This window comes from Diadema setosum, chromosome 8 (genome assembly GCF_964275005.1).
Source record: "Diadema setosum chromosome 8, eeDiaSeto1, whole genome shotgun sequence".
In the NCBI taxonomy this organism is placed as follows: Eukaryota; Metazoa; Echinodermata; class Echinoidea; order Diadematoida; family Diadematidae; genus Diadema; species Diadema setosum.
In genome coordinates this window covers 30,604,345-30,631,639 of record NC_092692.1, presented here as the reverse complement: position 1 = coordinate 30,631,639, position 27,295 = coordinate 30,604,345, and the positions used below count along the sequence as shown (strand labels likewise).

General features: G+C 38.8%; 1 protein-coding gene across 1 annotated transcript in view; it reads right to left on the bottom strand.

The window, feature by feature from the left end:
- The window catches only part of LOC140232197 (uncharacterized), a 74,797-nt gene extending 55,580 nt beyond the window's left edge, over positions 1 to 19,217 (bottom strand). The window contains exons 1-2 of the mRNA XM_072312334.1: positions 18,440 to 19,217; positions 16,699 to 16,934 (exon numbers count right to left, since the gene is read on the bottom strand). Of these exons, the coding sequence (XP_072168435.1) occupies positions 16,699 to 16,934; positions 18,440 to 19,217 (1,014 nt within the window). The remainder of the gene's footprint in view (positions 1 to 16,698; positions 16,935 to 18,439) is intronic.
- Between the last annotated feature and the right edge of the window lie 8,078 nt (positions 19,218 to 27,295).

The following is a 27,295-nucleotide window of genomic DNA, read 5'->3' as shown; positions in this document are numbered from 1 at the left end:
TTTTCTTTTTTTTTTTTTCGGCAATTCAGCTTTACTCCGATGTCATTTATCATATTATTTTATTAAGTGTACGTAACCCGTGAACACGGCTGCTCTATTTCCCTTGTTTTGTATTGGAGTTTGGACATTGGGTTTGCTTCATTAATTTTGTCACACTTAATGTTGTAAATTGCCCCTTGTTACAGTGTCCCGCTTGCCACCTTTCGTTTGCTCTTTCCTTTTCTCTTCATTGGCTCTTGTTATATTGTAACAGGATAGGTAGGAACATGTACGTTTAGATAACTGGCAGGAATGGGAGTTGAATTGATTAACTCTAGTCCAGGTGTATGGCGTCTCGCTCATCTCTTTGAAATTCCAGGTTGTTATTGTTTGACCCAATAACGAAGTTGTGGACAGGTTTTATGTTGCTATAGAGGTATCTTGTGCCACATAAATGGAAGGCATCACTGTTTAGTAGTAGTAATGAACCTTTTCATGTTGTAAATGATATAAAGATATGAATTTCACATCCAATCTTCGGGACAGCCGTGTGGCTATATAGTCGCTTAGCGCGCTCCATGGTCATTATGCACTACCTTCGAGACCCGCAGGACGCTATTATTTTTTTCTCTCTCTCTTTCTTTGTTTTTCGTTTGGCAGTTCAGCTTCATTCCGATGTCATTACCCCACAACACACAGTCACTCAATCCCCCCCCCCTTTTTTTTGTCGCAGGCTGGAGGTTGGATTTGCTTCATTTATCATACGTGTAATGTTGTAAATTGCCCTTGGTATACAGTGCCCCGCTTGCCACCTTTCGTTTTCTCTTTCCTTTTCTCTACGTTTGTTCATGTTACACTGCACAAGACAGGTCGGAAAATAATTTACATAACTCAACTGGAGCAGGAATGGCAACTGAATAGATTAACTCTAGGCCAGGTGTATGGCGTCTCGCTCATCTCTTTGAAATTCCAGGTTGTTATTGTTTGACCCAAGAACGGAATTGTAGACAGGTTTTATGTTGCTATAGAGGTATCTTGTGCCACATGAGTAGAAGGCATCACTGTTTAGTAGTAGTAATGAACCTTTTCTTGTCCCTCCATGTCAATTATAGTGTGTTTAAAGGGGTTGTGTGTCTATCTGCTAAAGAAAAGGAAAAACTTATTTTCGTCATGGCTGTTTCTCTATACGTAGCCGTAGGTGATGAGTGTTGTTGGTATCTGAGCAGTGAACAACAGAGCATCAGGCTAAAATCCCCCTTAGTTATACGCGCTAAGCGTTCAATTTGATATATCTTTATTTATGTAGTCAATCACTGCTAATGGAGTTACAGAATTATGTTATGACACATTGCACTGAAAGTTTGTAAAGCAAAGTTTATGGACAAGGCAAGCAATTGTACATGAATAATACCATTGATTTCAGAGGGAAATTATGGTATACCTAAATGTAAGGGTATCATTGCTTTGGAATTGCTGAGACAATAACTTGGCACGAGGGCTTCCACTTCTAATAACTGATCCCTTTGAAGATGTGTCGGTCACGGGTGATCGTCATGATTCATCTTTCACGTAGAAGCTTCCGTTCCACACTCTTAGTTCGAGAAGACTTACCATCATACTTCAAATTGTGATTAAAGGTAAAGACTCAAAATCAGACAAGTTGACGTGTTATGTCTATGGGAGGTGATTTTTTTTAACCATGCATTGACTTGACAACGTTTAAGCACCTTTATCTCAGCTGATTTTGCTCCATTTCCTCTGAAACTTATGTATGTGGTAGCTGAGACAATAAACTGCAGTGATCATGCATTTTATTTTTTTCAAATCTCCTCGTCAGGTTGATAATTTTGCAGCTAAAAACTGAAAATGAGAATGGAATGTGGACCAAACGATTCCTGAATCATCTTTCACATATAAGCTTACGTTCCTCATATTTTCTCGTCAAGACGTACATGGCCGAGAGGATAAAGGCGACGTCACAAGAGACGTGAGGTTGCACACGTACGGGTTCGAACCCCATAAGAGCACGAAACAAAATACGTATATCTTTTTTTTTATGGAGTATTCACCTTCGTCCATGTAGAAAGCACGTTTTCATGTAAACGTACACACACACAGGCACACACACACACACACACACACACACACACAATATCCCTTTGTTTTGTGTTGGAGACCACATTGCTTTGACTGGCAACTTGGACTTGAAATTACAAAGTGAAGATGACTCTTAAAAGACAGCATGGCCATGCTTGATTTTTTTTTTTTACAATATGAAGACCTATTGGTAAATATTCATTCACATATCCTTTCCAATCAACTTACTTGGACACGGTGACACCACACGAAATTTTCAATTGGTTGCATGACAGAAACAATTTCATCTGATTTATGTAGGACTGTATAAAGAATTTGACTTCACGAATATTTCTCAATATTACTTCAAGTCGCAACTTAACATTATTTTCGTTGTCGATCACTGAAAATGAGAATGGAATCTGGTCGAAACGATTCCCGATTTATCTTTGCAACTGTATATTGATCGAATCCTCGCGGCCACCCGTGGGAAGTTGAATAGCGCTATCAGTCACTTTACGTATATCGCCAAAAAACTGAATATCAATGTAAATTTGTGTTGTGTATAGCATACATAGATAGATTTAAGTTTCGCACAGGATCTTCGGATCTTCCGTGTGGCAGAATCGCTTAGCACGCTGCGTGTTTATAATGCCCGACCGGAAGGAGAGAAGTTAATCGAGTCCCGCAGGACTTTTTCCTTTTATTTCTTTTTTCTTTTTTTTCAGCAGTTCAGCTTCACACTGATGTCATGAACACAGCTACTCTATTTCCCTTGTTTTGTATTGGAGTTTGGAGGTTGGGTTTGCTTCATTAATTTTGTCACACGTAATGTTGTAAATTGCCCCTTGAAACAGTGCCCCGCTTGCCACCATTCGTTTTCTCTTTCCTTTTCTCTTCATTTGTTCTTGTTATACTGTAGCAGGATATTTAGGAACGTGTACGTTTACATAACTAACAGGAATGGGAACTGAATTAATTAACTCTAGTCCAGGTGCATGGCGTCTCGCTGATCTCTTTGGAATTCCAGGTTGTTATTGTTTGACCAAATAACGGAGTTAAAGACAGGCAGGGAAGGAAGTGACTTGATATTGCTTCATAATGAGGAATTTTGGGCAACACCTTTCCAAGCGTAGTGATTATGACGGGGTTCTCTGTCGTTTATTTTCGTCATGGCTGTTTCACTAGTTTAGCCATAGGTGACATATGTTGTTGGCATTTGGAAGAATAGAACAGATCAGTACCAAACTGGAATAGCCCTATAAGTAATGTGGTAAGCGTTCAATTTTTTGCATTATCTTTCTTCTTCAAAGTCAGTCACTACTGATCGAAATACACAATAATATGACACGTTCTATTTGTAGTTAAGGAAAAGGGAGTTAATGCACGATGCAATGATAAATGTGCTACCATTGATTTTAGAGACGTCGTTGTGGTGTGGTACTGGTGATGGTAAGGGAACCATAGATTGCTTTTAAAGTAATGAGACAATCATTGGACCTTTGCATCAAGACCGTATTCCCATCTAGAATATAATGCATGTTCGTGCGGAGTTTTTTTTTTTTTTAATCCTGACGTGGACATTTTCTTTTCCTTGTTTTTAATTTAAGAATGTTATATCTAAATTTGTTTCTTTCCCCTAACATTTTTTTTTTGTTGGATATAAAGTTGGACGTTCCGTGACCGAGTAAAAGAGCAGCGATTTAGTTACAGTTTCAATGCATCTTGTTTACCATATTCTCTGACATTAAATTGATTGTTTTTAAATTTGACATTGTCTGTCTATAAAGCAATTTGCCTGTTTATGCTCATAAAACACTGCTATAACAACTAATACATTTGCTTCACTTGTCACACGCAATGATGTGGATTGCAGTTGTGCATGCATTTTTTCTTTTGCCACCTCTCGTTTTTCTCTCCCCTTTTCCCTCATTTTGGTTTTGTTATACTGCAGATGGGAATGATTACAATGACATAGCCCAACTTGAAGTAGGAATGAGAACTGAATAAATTAACTCTAGGCCAGGTGTATATAGCGTCTCGCTCATCTCTTTGAAATTTCAGGTTGTCATTGTTCGATCAACGGAGTTGAAGACAGGCTTTATGTTGCTATAGAGGTATCTCGCTCCACATGAATGGAATGCATACGCTGTTTAGTATTAGTAATGAACTTTTTCATGTCCATCCCTGCCAATAAAAGTGTGTTTGATGGGGTTTTGTGTCATTGTGCCTATGAAATAGCAAAGTTTTATTTTCGCCATGGCTGTTTCTCTATGCGTAGCCGTGGGTGATGGGTGTTGTTGGCATCTGGCCAGTAAAGAACAGAGTATTATGCTATAATACCCCCCTCCCCCGGTTAGGTTCTAAGCGTTCAATACGGTGATATATCTTTCTTCTTTATTATGTCAATCACTGCTGATGGAATTACAGAATTATGTTATGACACGTTTCACTCAAAGCTTAAAAAACAAAGTATATGCACGATACAAGTAATGGTGCATGAGTCCTATAGGCCATTGATTTTAGATGAGAAATTATGACATGCCTATAGTAGGATTGTCATTGATTAGGAATTAATGAAACGATTAAGCACACCTTCCACTTCTAACTGTCCCCTATGAATGTGTGTCGATCATGTGAGATCGTCATAAATTATCATTCACGTATAAGCTTACGTTCGAAGTGTATTCTTAGTTGGAGGAGACCTATAGTTACATGGTTAAAGGCGATGTCTCTTTCGCTGGAGCCGTACGTTTGGCCCGTTTTTCTTTTGCCCTTTTCTCTTTAATTGAGATATCACTTTCGTCCAGGTATAAATCACATTCTCATGTAAACAGACTCACTTGCTCTATATCCCTTGTTTTGTATCGGAGGCTTCATTGGATTTACTGCTTGTAAATCTCACAGGCTTGTATATAGCTGTAAGAGCTCTTGGAACTGATCACTATGATAGCAAGATTAGAGGGAGTCATATTGGTTATGTAAATAATGGTCAAAGGTCATATTTTAAAAGGCCACTGTTAAAGCCAGGATGGTTATAAACACTTAATTGTCATGTTTTATTTGTACGTGCCGAGGATCACTTGGATCCCGTTTACAGTGCGAGGTTCGGCCGCGGCTCGGCCGCGCCGAGACCGCCTTCATTTCGGTGTAAACGCGCAAAAGGCCAAATGCGGGGCCAAAATGGCCTCGCATTAGGCCACGCTAATGTGGTCTCGGCCGCGGCTGAGCCGCTGTCGCGCCCGGCCTTTTTCTCAGTGTAAACGCAAACTGGGCTAAATGCGCGGCCAATTTTATTGTGGCTTCCAAACACTCGCCTGTACTATTTCGCTATTCAGGATATTAACCACTTCAACGTCGAAAACTAGTATAGTTTAAGGTGGTTTTGTCCTGCAAAGGATTTTCTCCTTCGGCAAAGGCCTTTGCCCGAACGGCGACTTCGTCGCCACGGAATTCAGTTGCCAAAGGATCTGAAAACCAGACAATACCAAATTGCGTTTGTTTACAAGTAGAGCGCCACTACGACAAAATATTGAAAGGTTTGAATCAAAAGCGCGGCCGAGCCCGGCAGTGTAAATGGACTAAATTGCGGGGCTCGGCCGCGCAATTGAGGTTGGCCGCGGCCGCGGCTCGGCCGCGGCTCGGCCCAGCTCCGCACCGTAAACAGGGTCTAAGTTTATCCACTGTACGTACTCAAAACGTCCGTAAATCGACTTAGTCGTACACGCACAGAATTTCCACATAGTTTGTGTGACAGAAAAACAAATGTGATCTGAATAGTAAATGTAGGCCCCCAAAAAAGTTCAACTAAGTATCTCATTATAACTTCAAGGTGCTATATTACATTCTGTTCTTTGTCGATCACGGATGACCGACATCTGATGACCCCAAGCGTATCACCTAACTCGTCTTCAGTGTGACGAGTTTCATATCTCGTTTTTTTTTATTCTTCTTTCTTTCTGGACAATTTTGTGTCGTCAATATCTCAAGAATGACATTACGAAATAACATGACATTTTCAGTCAACATGTCTCATGACAAAATCTAGCCACAATAAGGTTTTCATGACAGTAACATATCTATGACGTCATCTAGGCGCCATTTTGTGATTTTCGGACCTTGTCACATGATCGATCATAACTTCATAACTAGATGTCATTTCTATATCATTTTCGGTGGACATGAAGTTCAGGTCACGCTTTATCTTACTTTTTAACGCTAGTTACACAGGTCATCATTACGTGCGCGTAAGCGCGCGTCAAAATTTTAAAAGGCTCAAAACGACTTCCCAATGGGAAATCTCGAAGTTTCAGACAATTTTAAGCGTTTCAAACATTTTCTCGCGTGCGCGTCCGTCCGCGCAATTTCGCGCGCAGAGCCCATAAGCAACATGAAAATGCAATTTTTTGACTGATTTGGATTCCTGATACTTTGAGTAACAATATCCATTGATTTCCGATCGATTTCGACCTATAACAAAGGAATGCACTGGCGTCAAAGTTGAAATTCCGCGTGCGCGTCTTTCTGCAAATATAGTGAAAAAACATGTCTTTGTTTATTTCGCCATAGCTCTTTAAATCGTCCGTTGACCCTATATTTCTATTGCATATTACAAAAGTATATAAATTGTAAATAACATTCCAAGTATCAATATTGCCAGGAAAACGCGATGACGTCATCATATCGTCATTTTAAATAAAAAAAGTGGAATTGATTTTTTTTGAGGTACTGTTTCTGACATTCATTTGCTCGTATCTCTGTTGTTTAAGCTCAATATTATCCCAAGTTCAGATATGTTGTACTTTGAACATTTGCCTCTCAAGTCCATGTAATGGTTTTGAAATATGATGACGTCATCATACTAGAAATTGTGATTAAAGGTAAAGACTCAAAATCAGACAAGTTTACGTGTTATGTCTATGGGAGGTGATTTTTTTTAAAACCATGCATTGACTTGACAACGTTTAAGCACCTTTACCTCATCTGATTTTGCTCCATTTCCTCTGAAACATACGTATGTTGTAGCTGAGACAATAAGCTTTAGTAATCATGCATTTTATGTTTTCAAATCTCCTCATCAGGTTGATAATTTTGTAGTTTAAAACTGAAAATGAGAATGCAATCAGTACAAAACGATTCCCAATTTTTCTTTGCAACTGTATATTTATCGAATCCACGCTGCCACTTGTGAGAAGTTGAATAGCGCCATCACAAGTCAACACATTCACGATAGCATTTAGACTTAGGTTTCGCACTCAATCTTCAGGACAGCCGTGTGGCAATATCGCTTAAGGCCCGGTCCCACTGGCCGACGGACACAAAGCGTATGCAGAAAGGACACAGCGGACGAGCAAAATTTCGGGGATGGCTTCATCCGCTTTCATCCGCTCCAGAAATTGACAAAATTGGCGAAAATTGGCGGTAACAGAACGGAAATAGAACGGACGTGGGTAGTATGTAGCGGGGATGTTAAACGGATGTTCATCGGAAGCCTAGCGGATGAAAGCGGATGGAAGGGGATGACAGCTTCGAAGGGGTTACCGGAGATAATTGCGAAACGGACGCATAGCAGAAAAAGCGGATGCAGAGTGGATGCAGAGCGGATGCAGAGCGGATGCAGAGGGGATGCTTTCGAAATGCTTTATATACGAGATGCATACGCTTACATCCTTTCTATTAACGTGCTATTAACGATGTAAAGACGTTCCACGTACCATATCTTTCCTCCCTCTTTCCGTTTTTAGCTGCAGCGGATGTGAGTTGCGAGGATGCCCAGAGGATGCAGAGAGGATGCAGCGGACGTTTAAGGGATGCCGCACGAACATACAACGTTTGTTGCTCGTATGTCGCGGATTTACATCGTACACAGCGGAAAGTTCATCCGTTCTAAAAGTTTTAAGCAGCTTAAAACTTTTTGCGCGGATGAAATCACAGTGGACGGATGCTCGATGGATAGAGCGGATGAAACACGTATGCGATGGGTACACAGCGGATTCGTAGCGTTTTCCAACGGATGGCAAGATTTTTTGTACGCTTTACATCCTCTTTGCATCCGTAAGTGCAGTGGGACCGGGCCTTAAGCGCGCTGGGTGTTCATAACGCCTTACCGGAAGGTGAGAAGTTCGACTCCCGCAGGACTTTTTTCCGTTCTTTCTTTTTCTCTCTTTTTTTTTCGGCAGTTCAGCTTTACTCCGATGTCATTTTTCGTATTATTTCATCAAGTGTACGTAACCCGTGAACACGGCTGCTCTAATTCCCTTGTTTTGTACTGGAGTTTGGAGTTTGGGTTTGCTTCATTAATTTTGTCACACTTAATGTTGTAAATTGCCCCTTGTTACAGTGTCCCGCTTGCCACATTTCGTTTGCTCTTTCCTTTTCTCTTCATTGGTTATTGTTATACTGTAACAGGATAGGTAGGAACATGTACGTTTAAATAACTAGCAGGAATGGGAGCTGAATTGATTAACTCTAGTCCAGGTGTATGGCGTCTTGTAATTCCAGGTTGTTAATGTTTGAGCCAATAACGAAGTTGTAGACAGGTTTTATGTTGCTATAGAGGTATCTTGTGCCACATGAGTGGAAGGCATCACTGTTTAGTAGTAGTAATGAACTTTTTCATGTTGTAAATGGTATAAAGATATAATTTCACATCCAATCTTTGGGACAGCCGTGTGGCTTTATAGTCGCTTAACGCGCTGCATGGTCATTATGCACTACCTTAGGACGAGATGTTCGAGACCCGCAGGACGCTATCATTTTTTTTCTCTCTCTCTTTCTTTGTTTTTCTTTTGGCAGTTCAGCTTTATTGCGATCGATGTCATTTATCGTATTATCTTATCAAGTATACTACCCCACGACACACAGTCACTCAAGTTCCCTTTTTTTTTTTGTCGGAGGCTGGAGGTCGGATTTGCTTCATTTATCATACGTATTGTTTAAATTGCCCTTGGTACAGTGCCCCGCTTGCCACCTTTCCTTTTCTCTACGTTTGTTCCTGTGTTGAATACACTGTCACACGACAGGTCGGAAAATAATTTACATAACTCAACTGGAGCAGGAATGGCAACTGAATGAATTAACTCTAGGCCAGGTATGGCGTCTTGGTCATCTCTTTGAAATTCCACGTTGTTATTGTTTGACCCAATAACGGAGTTGTAGACAGGTTTTATGTTGCTATAGAGGTATCTTGTGCCACATGAGTAGAAGGCATGCATCACTGCTTAGTAGTAGTAATGAACTTTTTCATGTCCCTCCATGTCAATTATAGTGTATTTAAAGTTGTCGTTTGTCTGCCAAAGAAAAGGAAAAACTTTCATTTTCGTCATGGCTGTTTCTCTATACGTAGCCGGAGGTGATGAGTGTTGTTGGTATCTGAGCAGTGAAGAACAGAGCATCAGGCTAAAATCCCCCTTAGTTATACGCGCTAAGCGTTCAATTTGATATAATCTTTATTTATGTAGTCAATCACTGCTAATGGAGTTACAGAATTATGTTATGACACGTTTCACTGAAAGTTTGTAAAGCAAAGTTTATGGACAAGGCAAGCAATTGTACATGAATAATACCATTGATTTCAGAGGGAAATTATGGTATGCCTAAATGTAAGGGTATCATTACTTTATAATTGCTGAGACAATATGCTTGGCACGAGGGCTTCCACTTCTAATAACTGATCCCTTTGAAGATGTGTCGGTCACGGGTGATCGTCATGATTCATCTTTCTATAAGCTTACGTTCCACACTCTTAGTTCGAGAAGACTTACCATTATACTTCAAATTGTGATTAAAGGATTAAAGACTCAAAATCAGACAAGTTGACGTGTTATGTCTATGGGAGGTGATTCTTTTAAACCATGCATTGAATTGACAACGTTTAAGCACCTTTATCTCAGCTGATTTTGCTCCATTTCCTCTGTAACTTAAGTATGTGGTAACTGGGACAATAAGCTGCAGTAATCATGCATTTTATTTTTTTCAAATCTCCTCATCAGGTTGATAATTTTGCAGCTAAAAACTGAAAATGAGAATGGAATGTGGACCAAACGATTCTTGAATCATCTTTCACATATAAGCTTACGTTCCTCATATTTTCTCGTCAAGACGTACATGGCCGAGAGTATAAAGGCGACGTCACCAGAGACGTGAGGTTGCACACGTACGGGTTCGAACCCCATAAGAGCACGAAACAAAATACTTATATCTTTTACTTTTTTATATCTTTTCACTCCGTTTGTTTTTGTTATACTGCAGATGGGAATGATAACATTAGCATAATCCAACTTGAAGTAGGAATGAAAATTGAATTAATTAACTCTAGGCCAGGTGTATAGCGTCTCGCTCATCTCTTTGAAATTTTAGGTTGTCATTGTTCGACCAACGGAGTTGTAGACAGGCTTTATGTTGCTATAGAGGTATCTCGCGCCATATGAGTGGAATGCATATGCTGCTTAGTATTAGTAATGAACTTTTTCTTGTCACTCCCTGCCAATATTATAGTGTGTTTGAAGGGGTTGTGTGTCTTTCTGCCAAAGAAAAGGCAAAACTTTTATTTTCAGCATGGCTGTTTCTCTATACGTAGCCGTAGGTGATGAGTGTTGTTAGCATCTGGCCAGTGAAGAACAGAATAATTTATTATCAGGCTAAAATCTCCCTGGGTTATACGTGCTAAGCGTTCAATTTGATATATCTTTCTTTATGTAGTCAATCACTGCAAACGGAGTTACAGAATTATTTTTGAAACGTCTCACTGAAAGTTTGTAAAGCAAAGTTTATGGAATATGAAGCAATGGTGCATGATTAATACCATTGATTTCAGAGGCGAAATTATGGTATGCCTCATGGGCTGATCCAGGGAAGACCGCAACCGGCGCACGCCCCCCCCCCCCTTTATTTTTTTGTTGAAACAAAAGAAATAAAAAGGAAAAAATGGGGGAGGGGTGCGTGCGTACCCCCCCCCCTTTAATTTTGTAAACGCGCCCCCTCTTTACGGAATTCCTGGATCCGTCCCTGTGCCTAAATGTAAGGGTGACATTGCTTTGGAATTGCTGAGACAATATGCTTGGCACTCCTTCCACTTCTAATTATCCCCTTTGAAGATGTGTCTGTCACGGCTGATCGTCATGATTCATCTTTCACGTGGAAGCTTGTGTTCCACAATCTTGGTTCGAGGAGACTTACCGTTTAGTTACGTGGTTAGAAGCAATGTCTCTTTCTTTATTTTAATAGAGGTAATACCGCTTTCGTCCAGGTACAATTCACATTGTCATGTAAACAAACACACACTCTACTTGTTTTTGTTTCATATTGGACGCTTCATCGCTTTTACCGCTGGAAAATTTCACAGGCTTGTCGCTGTAAGGGCATTCATTATTTTTCCTTTTTCTTAGGCAGTTCAGCTTCACTCCGATGTCATTTATTTTACTATTTCATCAAGTATACACATCCCACGAACATAAACACGCAATTTCCCTTGTTTTGTATCAGAGGTTAGAGTGTTTCTATTGCTCATGGGAATTTTTGATTATCGCCAAATAACAATTCATTTAGCTGAACATAGAAACTCAAGCAGCAGAGCCCTTAAAATGGGTCAGTAAGTAGTTACAATATATATAGCACCATATTTCGTCCAGGTATAAACCTCATTGTCATGTAAAGACACACATACTGTACTGTAATATGATGTAACAGGATAGGTAGGAATGTGGACGTTTACATAACTAGCAGGAATCGGTACTGAATTACTGAACTCTATAGTCCAGGTGTATGGCGTCTCGCTCATCTCTTTGAAATTCCAAGTTGTTATTGTTTGACCTAATAACGGAGTTGTAGACAGGTAGGAAAGGAATGGGCTCTATATTGCTTCAGTACGAGGTATTTCGTGCTACAATATGCCAAGTTTGGTGCGTATGAAGGGGTTCTATGTCCTTTATTTTCGTCATGGCTCTTTCATCAGTATCCGTAGGTGATAATTATGTATTGTTGGCATCTGGGGCAGTAGAACAGATCAGTATCAAACTGGAATCACCCTGAGTAATGAGGTAAGCATTCAATTTGATACATTATAATTTCTTCTTTAAAGTCAATCACTATTGATCGAAATACACAATATTATGATATGGCACGTTCGACTGGTAGTTTAGGAAAACGGAAGTTAATGCACCATGAAATCACATGTGCATGAGTGCTGCCATTGATTTCAGAGACGTCATTGTTGCGTGGTAATGGTGGTGGTGGTAAAGGAATCATTGCTTTTAAATCAATGAGACAATCATCAATACCATGCGTGTTCTTGCGGACACGTTTGATATCCTGATGCGAACATTTTTCCTTTTTCTTTTCCTTTTATAAAAAAATGGTTATATCTAAAGTTGTTTCTTTCCCTTAACATGTGTGTGTGTGTGTGTCTGTGTGTGTCTGTGTGTGTCTGTGTGTGTTGTGCGTGTGTTTTTGTGGATGTTCCTTTGCAGAGTGGTAGACCAGCGATTTACGCTACGGTTTACTGCATTTTTAATTGTAAGTTAGTTTCTTCTCTGACATTAAGTTGATGGTTTTTAAATTAGACATTGCCTATTTGTCAGTCTATGCTTAAGACTATGCTATGACATCTGAAACATTTCCTTCACTTGTATCATGCAAGGATATAAATTGCAGTTGCGCAGTTTTCCTCTTCCCACTTCTTTTTTCCCTTTCCTCTACTTTTGTTCAAGTTATACTGCAGATGTGAATGTTTCTACTAACATAATCCAACTTGAGTATTTGGAATGAAAACTGAATTAATTAACTCTATTCCAGGTGTATAGCGTCTCGCTCATCTCTTTGAAATTTCAGGTTATTGCTCGTCTATCGGAGTTGTAGACTGGCTATCTGTTGCTATAGAGGTATCTCGTGCCACATGAGTGGAATGTATACACTGTTTAGTATCAGTTAAGAGCTCTTTCATGACACACACAGCCAAGTACAGTGTGTTTGAAGGGGTTGTGTGTCATTCTGCCTATAAAAAAGCAAATCTTTATTTTCACCATGGCTGCTTCTCTATTCGTAGCCATGGGTGATGCGTGTTGTTGGCATCTGGGAAGTAAAGAATCGAGTATAATGCTATAATCCCCCTGGTTAGGTTCTAGGCGTTCAATTTGATATATCTGTCTTCTTTACTATGTTAATCACTGCTGATGGACTTACAGAATTATGTTACGACACGTTTTACTCAAAGCTTAAAAAGCAAAGTTTATGCACTATACAAGTAATGGTGCATGAGTCCTATACCATTGATGTTAGATGCGAAATTATGGTATGCCTGTATGTACGGGTGTCATTGATTAGGAATTAATGAGACGATTAAGCACTCCTTCCACTTCTAATTGTCCCCTTTAAATGTGTGTCTATCACGTGGGATCACCAAATGACTTATCATTAACGTATTAGCTTACGTTCACTAATCTTGGTTGGAGGAGACCTACAGTTACATGGTTAAAGACGCCGCCTCTTTCGCAGGAGCCGTACGTTTTGGCACGTGAAATTTTAAAATAAACTTATAGGATGATAAGCAAGAATAGTTGAAGAGTTTGTTTGCAAAAACCGATAAGTCCATATTTGCCAAATGGAGATATTTGCGATTAAAGATAAAGAAAAATAAGGTGGATAATAAAGTTTTTACTTCTTCTGACCACTACTTCAAAAATGTACCTTTATTATGTAGTGACCAATATAAGGTATTATTTTGTACTCTATGACAGAGACCGTACTTCAAAGTCGTCAAAAATGGACTTATCGGTTTTTTGGGAACAAACTCTTCAGTTTTTCTTTTGCCCTTTTTTCTTCAATTGAGGTAATGCCATTTGATATTCGTCCAGGTAAAAATCACATTCTCATGTAAACAGACACACTTGCTCTATATGCCTTTGTTTTGTATGGGAGGCTTCATTGCTTTTACTGCTGGTAAATCTCACAGGCTTGTATATAGCTGTAAAAGCTCTCTGAACTGACCAATTATGGTAACAAGATTAGAGGGCATCATATTGGTTATGTGAATAAGTGTCAAAGGTGATGTTTTAAAAGGCCAATGATAATACCAAGATGGTTATTAAAACACTTAATTGTCATGTTTAATTTGTTCGTGTCGAGGATCACTGGGTGAATACACTGTATGTACTCAAAAGCCTGTAAATTGACTTAGTCGCACACGCACAGAATTTCCACTTAGTTTGTGTGACAGAAAAAAAAAATGTGATCTGAATAATGTAGGTCCAAAAAAAGTTCAACTAGACATCTCAATAGAACTTCAAGGTGCTATATCACATTCTTTTCTTTGTCGATCACAGATGACCGACATCTGATGACCCCAGCGTATCACCTAACTCGTCCTCACGGTGACGAGTTTCATATCTCGTCTATTACTTTTCGTTGCTTGTAATTTTTGTGCAACAATAACGTAAAGAGAAAGAAAGTAACTAATAGCACATAATACATAATAATAATCTATATCTACAAACATTCAACGTGGTAACTTCGAGATTTTCCAACGAATTCAAAATATCGCAATTTGTTGAATCTTTCGAAATCCTCAACATCTGCATATAGCAGATTAATCATATAATTCCTATCTTTCCGTAGATTTATCCCCTCATTTATGTCTGTTTTGTATTGCTTTAACGTTGTGCTCAGATTATTTAACTGCATCATAGGCAGAGGACATGATGGCCAGCCCTCATTTGTTAAGATGAGAAGACTACTATAGCTTGTGATGTCACATGTGTACTACGATATAAAGAAAGAATAATGAAAATTCAACATATTTTCACTTTTCTCGCATAACAAAAGAATTCTCGATTTCTCTCTTTCAGAAGGCAGGGGGAATAATATTACCCATAACATACGTCAGTGACAAGTCGAAAAGATGTGCACTTTATTCAAAAGGTAAAGTTTTGTGAAATTCTTTTTTATTTTCCTTATATCGTTGTACACATGTGATATACACTGTAGTAGTCTTCTTATCCAACAGTGACTGTGCAGATCATCCCTGTTGTACTTTAAAAATTCACAACTTTTGAACAGATTGTCCGATTTACTAATATTGTTGCCTTCACTCAATCCACATGTATACCGTGTATATGAAGGTGGACTTGTCCTTTTTATTAATGAATTTTATTAATGTCCGTGATTGAAACAGATATCCTTGCTAAGGGAAGAAAAGAAAAGGAAAGAATTTTCAAGATAGAGTGAAGACACAGAAAGAGAGACAGACAGACAGACAGACAGAGAGGGAGAGGGTGGGGAGGGAGGGAGGGATAGTGAAGAGAAGAGAAGATAAGGGAAGACACAAGAGAAGAGAAGGGAAGAAAAGAGAATGATATTAAAGGAGAGAACGTAAAATCACTTTTGTAAGTTGAACCACGAATTAGACCAACTTTGAATCTTAAGTGGTTCCATTATAGAACATCTGCTCACATCAGAAAGATATCTCCGTTAAATGATTGGAAAGAATGTCTGAATTTGCGCGGTGATTCTGCTTTGCTACACAAAAGAACCATCCACGGCTGAAATGAAATAAAGGGATGGTATTGTTTCGGTTAAGATGGGGGACTCAGATTCAGACTTTTTGCGAGATAATTAAAAACCACTTATGAAATATTAAGGACATGCAGTCCTAAAAGGAATTCAAAGCTCATCTTATGAAAATCAATATTTTTGTATATCAACTTCGTGAAATCGTAAAATTGTGTTGATCCTTTCATGGTTGCGAAGAATTGGAAAATCAACTTTATATTCTGTTAAAATCACGTCTAAGCGGCTCCATCCATCCATTACCTCTCGTCTTTGTCATAGTCTTCTATCTTTTTTGTCTTTTATCTTCACTCCACGTAATAAGTTTCTCACACACACACACACCCACCCACACACACACACACACTCTCTCTCTCTCTCTCTCTCTCTCTCTGTCTGTCTCTCTTTCTTTCCTCTCTCTTCCGGCATGACAGCGAATTAGTGTAGGGATTGTTCAGGGTTTTTGTTTCGGATTAGGTAGGTTAGTTATAGGTCTTTTTGTTTTAGTTTCTTTGTTTCTTCCACTTTTTATGTATATCAGTCAATCGATCATATAATTTCTCGTATTACTTGTGGGGGGCGGGATACACCCTACAAGCACTGCTTCTTAGCATTCCTCCCCATTTCCAACATTTCCGTATACTTACATTTTTTTTTTGATAAACTTATCCTTTATTTTGTATTGTGATGAAATCTAATGTATTCAATTTCTGTAATATATCTATATGTTTCTGTTGGAAATGAAAAAAAAGTGAATCAATCAATGAAAATGAATGAATCGGTCTTGATATGGCTGAAATATCCAAAACACAGTCAAACAAAGCGATCCTAGTAAAAGGTGGAGCCCCACCTTTTATTGGGACCTCTTTGTTTTTCGTTATCTCAGCCATTTCAAAGCTAATTTTCATAAAAACAAACTTTGACTTCCTCTTTAGACTTTTATGCTCTTGCATACAATTTTTTTCATAAGATGTTACTCATTATCTCAGAAAAAAAAAAGCTGAAAACCTGAAGCCCATGTCACCCTAACTATGCCATCCTTTTAACCACTCCTGATTTTTCTCTGAGATTTCTGATGTTGTAATCAACAAGTTTAAGGATTACCTTGTTCGCGCCGATCATGTCAAAAGCCACACTGGGCAGCCAGGTGACGAAGAAAACGAAACTGACGATGACCAGCATAGCCGTCGTGCGACGCTCATCCGCGCCAGAGTTGACCTTCATCCTGGTCGACGATGTCGGCTGACCATCTTTTGCCTCGCTAACTCTGATACTCTTGTTGGCCGGTGACTGCTGGATGGTCTTGACATGGACAACAGGCGTAGAGGTAACATAGGGGCCTGAAAGTAAACAAATTCGAACGTTTGTTCTGTGAATAATTCTGCCTCATCGCAAAAGGAACAGCCTGCCCACATCATAATTGTTATATATATTATCATATATTATTGTATTATTAAACATATTTTGCACATTCAACATATCTAATTCACGGAAAGTAGCCTACTTGCGACAATAATCATTTTCACTCTTGATAGTTCGTGGAAAGGTAGTGCTACAGTCATAAATAGATTTATGGGAGTATTACTGTCTTCCTATTCCCTGATAAATCAAATTTTAGTCATTGAGTGTTTTATGATCATTTAATTCTAACAGCTGCTTATAAAACACTAAAAATACACAATTGCCACATAAATGAAAACAGCAACATCAAAAGCAACTTCCTTCTTCTTTCGATATTTTACGAAGAGATTTTGGGGGGGGGGGATGGGGGTGGGGGAGTGTTTGTGTGTTTGTGTGTGTGTGTGTGAAGAAGACCTTTTATATCACTAAAAGGACAGCTTTGAAATTGCCTGAGAACCTCGAGAAACCTATTACAACAAATTACTAGTAACGAATAAAAACCAATGACGAATCTAAAAATAAACAGAAGCTTCAATATTAAATACTAAACTCTTATGATGAGTTTTGACACAAAATGTGTCTCCCTGAAAGAAAAATACTTACGCCGGTCCTGTAACTTGTTGTATTGTTGTTAACTCCTTGTTTTCATTCAAAGCAAACCTAAAGAAACACATTTTATTACAGTATACTTCAAATACGAACTAAAAACAACTAATTTATACGACTAATGTTGGTCTCCCGATAGCAAAATCGCATATCGTTCCCTCTTCCAGCAAACCAATTCTATTATTCTAAATTCCAGCCTATCTGCCCTTGTGCACTTTCAAGCACTTGCACGCACATTCACCACCATCACCCATCAGAGTTTATTTTCCCCTGCTATCTTCGCAGCAGAATTTGTATTGTTACAAATCTAGTACGTCTCTACCTTTTCCTCGGGCCGGCCGTCTTTTCAAGCAATGCTTACAATGGCGGCCCTCCGCATAATCACTTCTTAACTACAATTGTTATTGTAATCCCTGCTGTATAGACATGCATACTTTATTGTATCGTTAATTTCCTTTTATATCGTTGTGTATGCAAGTCAAATAACTCTGTTTCAAATTTACTTTGTATATTTCCCACATGTCTATGATTATGTAACTGATGTATATTGATTTGCAGAAAATAAAGTATCTATCAAACAAAACAAACAAACAAACTTCATGAATTGTGTTCTACGTTCTGATTTCACTACTGCCATAAGACAGTGAAAATACAAGCAAAGAATTTCATTTGTGAAAGGAATATGTACGGTACCAAGGAAATTTATCCCTCCTCCAATGCAACTACTTAGTATTAATATAGAAGTTTTAGTTAGTTTAGTTAGTTGGTTGGTTATCTAGTTAGTTAGTTACTTAGTTAGTAAGTTTGTTGTATTGTTTGTTAAGAAATGTACACCGACCTTCTTGAGATTCTGCGCCGAAATTGCTGTTATTGGTGGGGACAGCATGGGCATGGTTATCTACAAGAGTCGAGGATAAAGTCGCCTCAACAGCAATATCTACTACAGGTGGGATCTGTGAATTCGACGTCACTGCCGATGACAACTCCTTACTGATAGAGGGACACGCTCTCTTCATACGAAGGCCGTTTGTGAGCCGACTTCGCACGACTTGCTGTTCGCGTATGACCTTAAAGATTTTCGAGTAAAGCATCCCGGCGACGAGGGACGAACTGGAGAAGACAACGCTCTGCAACCACGAGTACGCTGATCTCGCCCAGGCGACGTCGCCAAACGAGTCGCACATGGCGATACCCCCTACAAGCCGAGCTCGGGTGAGAAAGATGAAGGGGGAGTTGAACACGAAGGCCGCTAAGAAGCAGAACAGGGACAACCACATGGCGAATTCAAGACTGAACGGGCGAGAGAACGGCGTGATAATGGCTTTGGCACGGTACACGGCTATCGAGGTCGTGAGGAACGCCGCTGTGAGGATGCCCGAGCGAAGGCTGACGATCTCGATGATGCACCGGACGTCGTCGTCGCCGAAAAATGACATGAACACTTTCACAAAATTGAAAGAGGACGAAATGAGGTCGTTGACGGCGAGAGCCATGATGCCGACGTCGGTGACATTCTTTGGTCGTCGGCGGGAAAAGACGACGAAAATCAAAATGTTGCCCGGAATGCCGAGAAGAGGCGAGGCGAGGCCTACGACGAGACGCACATACCTATGCATATTTCAAGAATTGCGGCTTAAACTGTTGTAGCTGTCACACGCCACTTCTGTGGACAAATAGTCTTAACACCGTTATATCTGATTCAATTTTGAGGAGAAATAAATGTCAGCGAAGATACAAAAGCAAGAGAGGAGTACTCAGTGACGAGATTTTCAAATAAAAAGTGATTTTTTTTTTTAAACTAATTTTGTTTTTTGGTCAGAGTGCGAACAGAAAAGCAGCACGAAACCACGTTTCATATATCCTTGCTATACCTTACCGGAAGCCACGTTTCTTATATTCTTATATCTTACCTGAAGCCTTGTGTTCAAAGTAATTCCCGTAGATTCCTAGAGGGTTGTTGTACAAGAATTCACTGAGTCGCTATCATTGGTTTGCTTCGACGGCTTGCGCACTCTGTAGACGTGCGTATAATGAATAATTATTAGTAATTTACCCCCCCCCCCCACAAGACAACTATGTCAGCATGTCAATACCAACACACAAAGAGGCTCACTCATGACAATGATGGGGGGGGGGGGGTGTAAGACAATTAACGAAGGAAGAAAACGTTAAGAGGCAAAAATGAGAGCCAGGAAACGAAGATATCCAAAAGTGGGACTTCAACACCGTACAAGTCACGGGAAAATGATAGCGATATCACTCGTTTATCATTCTCATTTTTACGTTTTTATCAATTTCAATATCATTCAGTCTTATTTTATTTCATACTCCTCATATGATAATGAAAATGATGACAATTTCTTATCATCATCATCATCATAATCATCATCATCATCATCATCATCATCGTCATCATCATCACCATCATTAATGTTGTTTTTATTATCATTATTATCATCAATATCATTTTCATTATTACCTTCAATGCTTATTTCGAATGACAAAAATGACAAATCTCAATTATCAAGTGGCCAGAGAGCCTTGACGTGATCGTAATGTAAAATGACGTGACTTTTAAAATGTGCAATCATATTTTGGATGATATTAAAACATTTTTTTTTTCTTTAACATCAGCAGGTCATTTTCTGATTAAGGTAGAAATCGCATCGCTTACGGACAAGATAACAATTGTTAATCTCAGGAACTGAATTCTTGATAGATTTTTTGTAACATATCAAAAATTAAATTCCTTTCAAATGACCTCTGTTGTTAATTCTAATGCAAATAGATTTTTTTTTTTTCGTATGAAATACTGCACTTAGGAAATAAGAGACTGAATCTGTGAAATGGGGAATTGTAAATTTTGCTGTCTCCGAATGTTATGTCATGTAAAGTGGCTAGCCATAATTTGATTTCAACATTTTTTTTTCGGCGTCGCGTAATAATGAACGAACATCGCAAGGGTCAAATTTCAAAAATGATTCAGCGTGGCATTATTCTACATAAAATGGAATTCCTAATTACTCCTAATTCTAGATAATCCTAATTCTACATGAATTGGCACTCCCTGATATGTTTATAGTGATTTGTTTCCCTTTTCGATCAGAGTGTATAGTTGCACTTACAAAGTTTAGTCAAATCAAGTTATTTATAAAACGTGTCTGAAAATAGCGGGGAAAAAAAAAAGAATAACAGAAACTGTCTCCTTCAGTCAGTCAATGTCTGGCACCCATATCAAACTCTTAGCCATGAAATCTTTCACCATTCGTGTTTGTGTGCTGTTTGTTTGTTTGTTTGGTTGGTTGGTTGGTTGTTGTTGTTGTTTTGTTTGTTTTGTTTTTGTTTTGTTTTTTGTCTGAGAAGCATCCTTTTACCGGGTTATAAGAGAAGTTGGAATCACCTTGACAACCAGAGTGATCCATTAGACTCCATGAACATGAATGTGTTCCATGCCTTTGTACTTTTTCCCTTCATGAAGAGATCTTTACAAATCGGTAAGATGTTTTATGAAAATGTTGCAAATTGAATAGAAGTGTCATCGAACACTTGAAGACTTTTCTTGTTCTCTTCTTTAACTTGCCAAAGACTTGCATTTTAGTGCTTTCTAGCAAACGTATGGTATAATAATGGATTTGAAAAGAGCATTTCAAACAAACAAAAAATAAGGCGAGGTAAATGACTCACCGCCTTCAGTGTCTTGTAAAGAAATGATTCAATGGCATTTCAGCAGGACAGTGCAATAGTGTAGAATGATTTCTATAGTTGTGGCGGGACTCGGTAAGCAGTTGCTATGACGACGAAAACGGGAGATAGCGGAAACGGTTTCCAAAGGCAACAAAAGCCCTTTCTAACTCTCCATTTTTTCAGCATTAGCACTTAGTGAAATACTAGCGGCTAGGAGAGCTTTTAAATGTCATTTTTTTTTACCTGTGGGAGCAGTGATTTAAAAAAAAAAATTTTCAAGATATCACATTTGATGCATACGTCTAGGTCTGTTGTATCACAAAAGATCCTACCAATTTTTTTTTTTTTCAATAAAGCATAAGATATATCAGGAGATATCAGTATTTTCCTCATTAAACCATAACTGTATACGGTTTAGTCTGGAAACATTTTTATCATACACATGTAACTATTGTTCACATTTGTGTATTCAACAGTACGTAACATCGATTATACTGGTTCATTTTTTCTTTTTTTTTTACAGTAGTTGTTTCTATCCCTAACTCACATTTTAGAACTATTTAAAAGCCCTAATGCTGGGTTTTTGTTTCTTCTGCAAATGGTAAATTATGCCTTCAAGGTTCCCACAGGTGTATCCTGTACAGCTGCTGTATTGCTGCTTTCTTTGCCGAGATGAGTTTCGTTTTTAAATCCTTTTTGCACCAATATTTAGGCCGTGTCACACCTTTCCGGGCAAGCTACGCGGGCTTGTTGTGAGTAGGGATTTTCCAGCACGCAGGAGAATTTTCCGTGGGCGTACAAGAATGTTTGCGAGTTTCGCAATTGTGTCTAACCTGCTAGACGCGTGCTACGTACCTTCTACCTGCGTGTATTCCGTGTGACCTGCGTGAGAGCTTTGAAACCGATTTGTTTTCTGTTACGAGCGACTTACGGGTACTGCGAAGTACCTGCGTTGGAGTTGCCTGCGAGGTGCTGCCGGTAATGGTATCCTACTGGTGTTCTCCGTGTACCTCTGCTAGCGAACCCCCACGACTCACTCGGAACAATTTTTGAGCATGCTCAAGGCCTTGTCATACCGTATCTAGGGAAGTTTTGGGGGTTGACTTGTGGGGAAACAAATTTGCTACTCGGAACTCTCCGCAGTTGGTCCGCACCTGACAGTACCTACCGCGTATCTCGCCCGTAGTTGCCCGGAGGTGTGCACGCAAGTCCGATTTACCCGCAGCCAAGTTTTGAACATGACCACAACTTTTTTCCGGGTGAGTCGCTGGGATTGCCCACAGAGGTCCACGCAGAACGCCAGTAGGAGGCCTTTGGCGGCAGCCCCTCGCAGGCAACTTCCACGCAGGTACAATTCGCAGTCCCCGTATGCGGCCAAGATAATGACATTCTGCGGGACTTCTGCCATTCCTTCAGAGGAATTCCTTCACCGAGTTGTCAGCCCCCACGCGCCTGTTACACAGGTCAGACAGTGTACCCGCAAGCAGAACTTGAGTAGAACGCGTCCAGCAAGTAAGACACATGCGCTGACTCGCTCAAATCCTTGTCTGCCCTCAGAAATTGTCCAGTATGCTGAAAAATCCTCACACACAACAAGCCCGCGTAGCTTGCCCGGAAAGGTGCACGTGACAGAGCCTAAACATGGTTGCGGGTAACAAGATTTGCGTGCGCACCTCCGGGCGACTACGGGTGAGATACGTGCTAGTTACTTACATCTGCGGGTCATCTGCGGGTATCTCCGGGTAGTAAAAATTGTTCTTCGCAAGTCGCACGCAAGGCTTGCCCGGAAAGGTATGACACAGCCTTTACGACTTGACAGGCCCTCAAGTTAAACAGCACCGAGTCCGGAAGAGGACGTTTGGCGTCCATTCTATGGGTGCACGTAAACATCACTTGCCGTGCTTGAATTGCCCCGATAGAAACGTGCAAATCTGATTTTCGTGATTATGACCAAACAACGCAGTTTTCTGCACAGTTTCTCCGCTTGCTCACAATTTATTTGGAAGGTTTCCAGATCCTCATTCCTTTGTACACTACATCAGACAAAATGATAATAATAATAATAATAATAATAATAATGATAATAATAATAATAATAATAATAATGATAATAATAATAATAATAAAGGTGAAATTACACACTGTTATCACGTTTACGTTGATAAATAAAGAGAAATCAGGCGAACAAATATAGTTGAAGTTTCATCCAAAAGGGACCAAAAACAACAACAACAACAACAACAACAACCCCAAAACAAGAGAAATAAAGGGATTTTCACCGAAGAATGTATTGGTCGCAAACACAGACCCATGCTGCTTGAAAAATGATGACGTCATGTCTGATGCTCTCCTCCACCGCCCCCCCCCCCCTCACCCACTTGTAAATCGAACCAATTTGAACACGATGTGGATTTCATTCTAAAGAGACCCAAACGAATCTTGGTCCCTTCTCTTCCTTTTCCTTCGCCGTTGGTATAGAAATCTGTGTATCTGACACGTATCCGAGATTTCACTTCGAAGTTCGAAAGAAACGTTGTGTGATTCTTACAACAACACTACCAAAGTATAAATAGCTTATAGATATAGCTTTTATTATTTATATCTATTTTGTCGCACTGTATTCATATCCTCACGTCAGCAATGTACATGACGTGGTTGTATCATACATGAAAAAAAATATATATTATGCACAAAAGATGATTTAATTTGGAATGTAGTCGAAGAGTAATTCTTCCTTTTGAACATTGATCAGGGAGGCCTATGATACGTGACGCGAACAACAATAAAAGAGATGGATGTCAACATCTTCTTTAAGAAAACATTTCTCTCTTCTTTGTATGACCCCGCATTACTATGGATTTGCTCTCCTGATTGTCAGTAGAACTGAAGGAGGTAACCTGTAAGTGTTTATTTCCATACAAATAGAAACAATATTCAAGGCAGCTTTTAATGCGTCATATCTCTGGGTCTCTATGCAAGGTCATTGATTGTTGAGGATAAAGCTATCGTCAGTGACAATAGTGACTTTATATCTGCGACGCGGACGCTAAGACGACGCAGTCTCTCAAGTTGGACAATGGAAACAGTTGTCTTGCGCAGGGGCAGAACACCGTTGCTGGCGTCATTAGCGTCGTCTTTCCTAGCGTTCGCGACGCAGATCTAAAGCTCGCTATTGTGTCAATACAGGTGATGTGCAATGGCAGGAGTATATCTTAAAGCCAAGTCAATTTAATCCATCTTAATACAGCTCCACGCAATGCATTCGACAAAACTGATTCAATTACGCTAAACACCGACCCCTTCATCGCTTCAAATGCTAATGCTGAATAGGCTTGTTTGTTTGTTTGTTTGTTTGTTTGTTTTTTAACTAATAACCGCATTCCAAAGCACAAGCTTTAGACAGAAATGACATATGCCCGTAGTCATCTTATCCCACAAAAATGAAATTGCAATAGTCGCTAACTTTGCATAAACCGCGGTCACACTGGCACAAGATCGAGAAGTTTAGCGGGGGGTGGGGAAATATCCCAGAGAGGGAAGTGTCACGAGAAGTTTCACGAGAAATTTCGCGGAAAGTTTGGGGTCACACTGGCAAAACTTCGAGATCTGTAAACTTCGGGATCTTAAGAACGGATTAAACTTCTCGATCTTTCGCCAGTATGACCGCGGCTATTAAAAAACAAACAAACAAACAAAGCAAGTCGCATCGCTCACTTTATTATTGCTAAATATTTGAAATCAACGTTGCAATGTACACATCCTGAATTATCATCAATAAATTAACCCAAAGGAAATCAGAACTAGTTAAAAATAGAAAGGACCACTCACGGCCTACTGCGAGAAGAAATCGTCCCATGATGGTTGCGTAGAAACAACGCTACCTGACAGCCAATCTCGTAACCACAGAACCGGTGAGAGCGCCCCCATGTGGCAATCGAACAGCGCAGTTGCAGGAGGTAAAAAAACAAACAAAAACAAAAACAACTAATTTCGAGTTGCCTCCATGGTAATATTAGACATTTGCAAAATTCAAACAAAATCGGCTAAGGAATATAGAATAGCATTCCTTTTAAATGAATAACCATTGAATTTATTAAAATTTGCGCAGATCTATTTAGCTTGATTAAACGAAACATAAAAGTTAATTGCCATCAGACAGGGCGTATAAATGCAGTGTCTGTACTGTTCCGCAATGCCCAAAATTAGGGTGTTGTAGATAAACTTTGAGAATTTTAATGTCACTTGATCTAAAATTCTTTCTTTGAATTCCTAGAGCAATGAATGACAATAAATGTAATAGTTCCCTGTAATCCTTTGTAATAGTTCCCTGTAATACTTTGTAATCCTGGAGATAGAATGTTGAAGATGATTGTGCAGTTTTTTATGTCTCGACCTCAAATAAAACTTTTATTACTCATGATTTGAATACGCATGCTTGAAAAAACATGTAAAATCAAATTGACAATGGCAAGAACTTCATGAAAATCTAACTGAAACTGGAGAATTTAAAGCTTCCCCACATTTTTAACAAATAGTGGCAGTGATCACAAGCATATATGCAAATTAGACATTGTAAGGTGATGATGTCATCAACACACATTTTCCAATTGGTTTGTGCACAGAAATGTCCCACTAGTCATGTTTTGGTTAATAGTTTACACAATGACAACCCCTTTCCCTCCAAACGTCATCAATACAAGGGTATTCAAACACATTATTTTTTTTTTAATAATATGTAGGATAAAAGTGTTCCGCTTTGATTTCAAGTAAAGTATAAATATATATCATTTATATAAAACATATCAATGCAATCTGTGTATGTGTCAATGAGGGACTTTTGAGGCAATGGCATCAGCTCATCTAATTTGCATAGCAGTTCCTTATAATATCATTGTTATTGTGAAAATGTCAAATCTATAATATTTACAAAACTCTTCCATTTTAGAGGTACGCTTTTGATGGGACCATAATCACTTCATTTGATTTCACATTATTGATTTTGATACGAAAGCAAACTTGTACACGGTCTGGAATTGCATTTTAATGCACACATAGTTTTGTGGATGTGACAAAAGAAAACAAACTGATCTCAGTCTTTTCTGTTTCAAATATGTCATAATGTGATTACATAAATGACATCCAAAAATTATAAAAAAGCTATATAATATAATATATATATATATATATATATATATATATATATATATATATATATATATATATATATATATATATATATATATGTATATATATACATATATATATAATATATATATATATATATTGTAACAAAATGATATTTATTTTGTGTAGTGTGTAGTGCATTTCATTTGGAATTTATGTAAAACCATTGTTGAGCGAAATTTGTTCATAGAAATTCAGTAACACAATGTAGTCGTGGTTACTTTTGTGCTGATTTATACATGTAACAAGCTATGCATTCTAAAAGAGTGTTTGAATTATTCCTTTAAGTCAGCCTTCTGTATTGATGATTATTAGTCAATTAGTGGTTTTTGTGGAGATTCAGATAGTGATAAAAAGTATGGATGATAAGTGCAGTGATAATTCCTACAGTTAGTTCAAAGTTGTGTTACAGAGGTTTGACACACACATTTAGCATTGTGTGTGTATACGTGTGTATACAGGTTGGCCATATGACACATTTTAGACAATTAACGTTGATTAATTAGTAAACATGATCAGTTATGGGACTGAATATGGTGTTGATGTTTGATTTAAATGATTTCAATCAAACTGTGAAGAGTTTAAAGGGATAGCTTAACTCTGTGTAAAAATAAAGAAAGAATAAAGGAAATTTTAGGGGAATTTGATAACCATGTCTATAATAATTCCACACAGGTACTATTAGCAACCTCATAAAGTGACAGGAGGGGGTGAAGTGCATGAAACAATTCTTGCACTATACTCTGCTCATACACTCTGACCAAAGAGGAGGAGGATTGAGACTGAACTTATGTGTTGTACTCGATAATATGTTCTAGATGAGAGC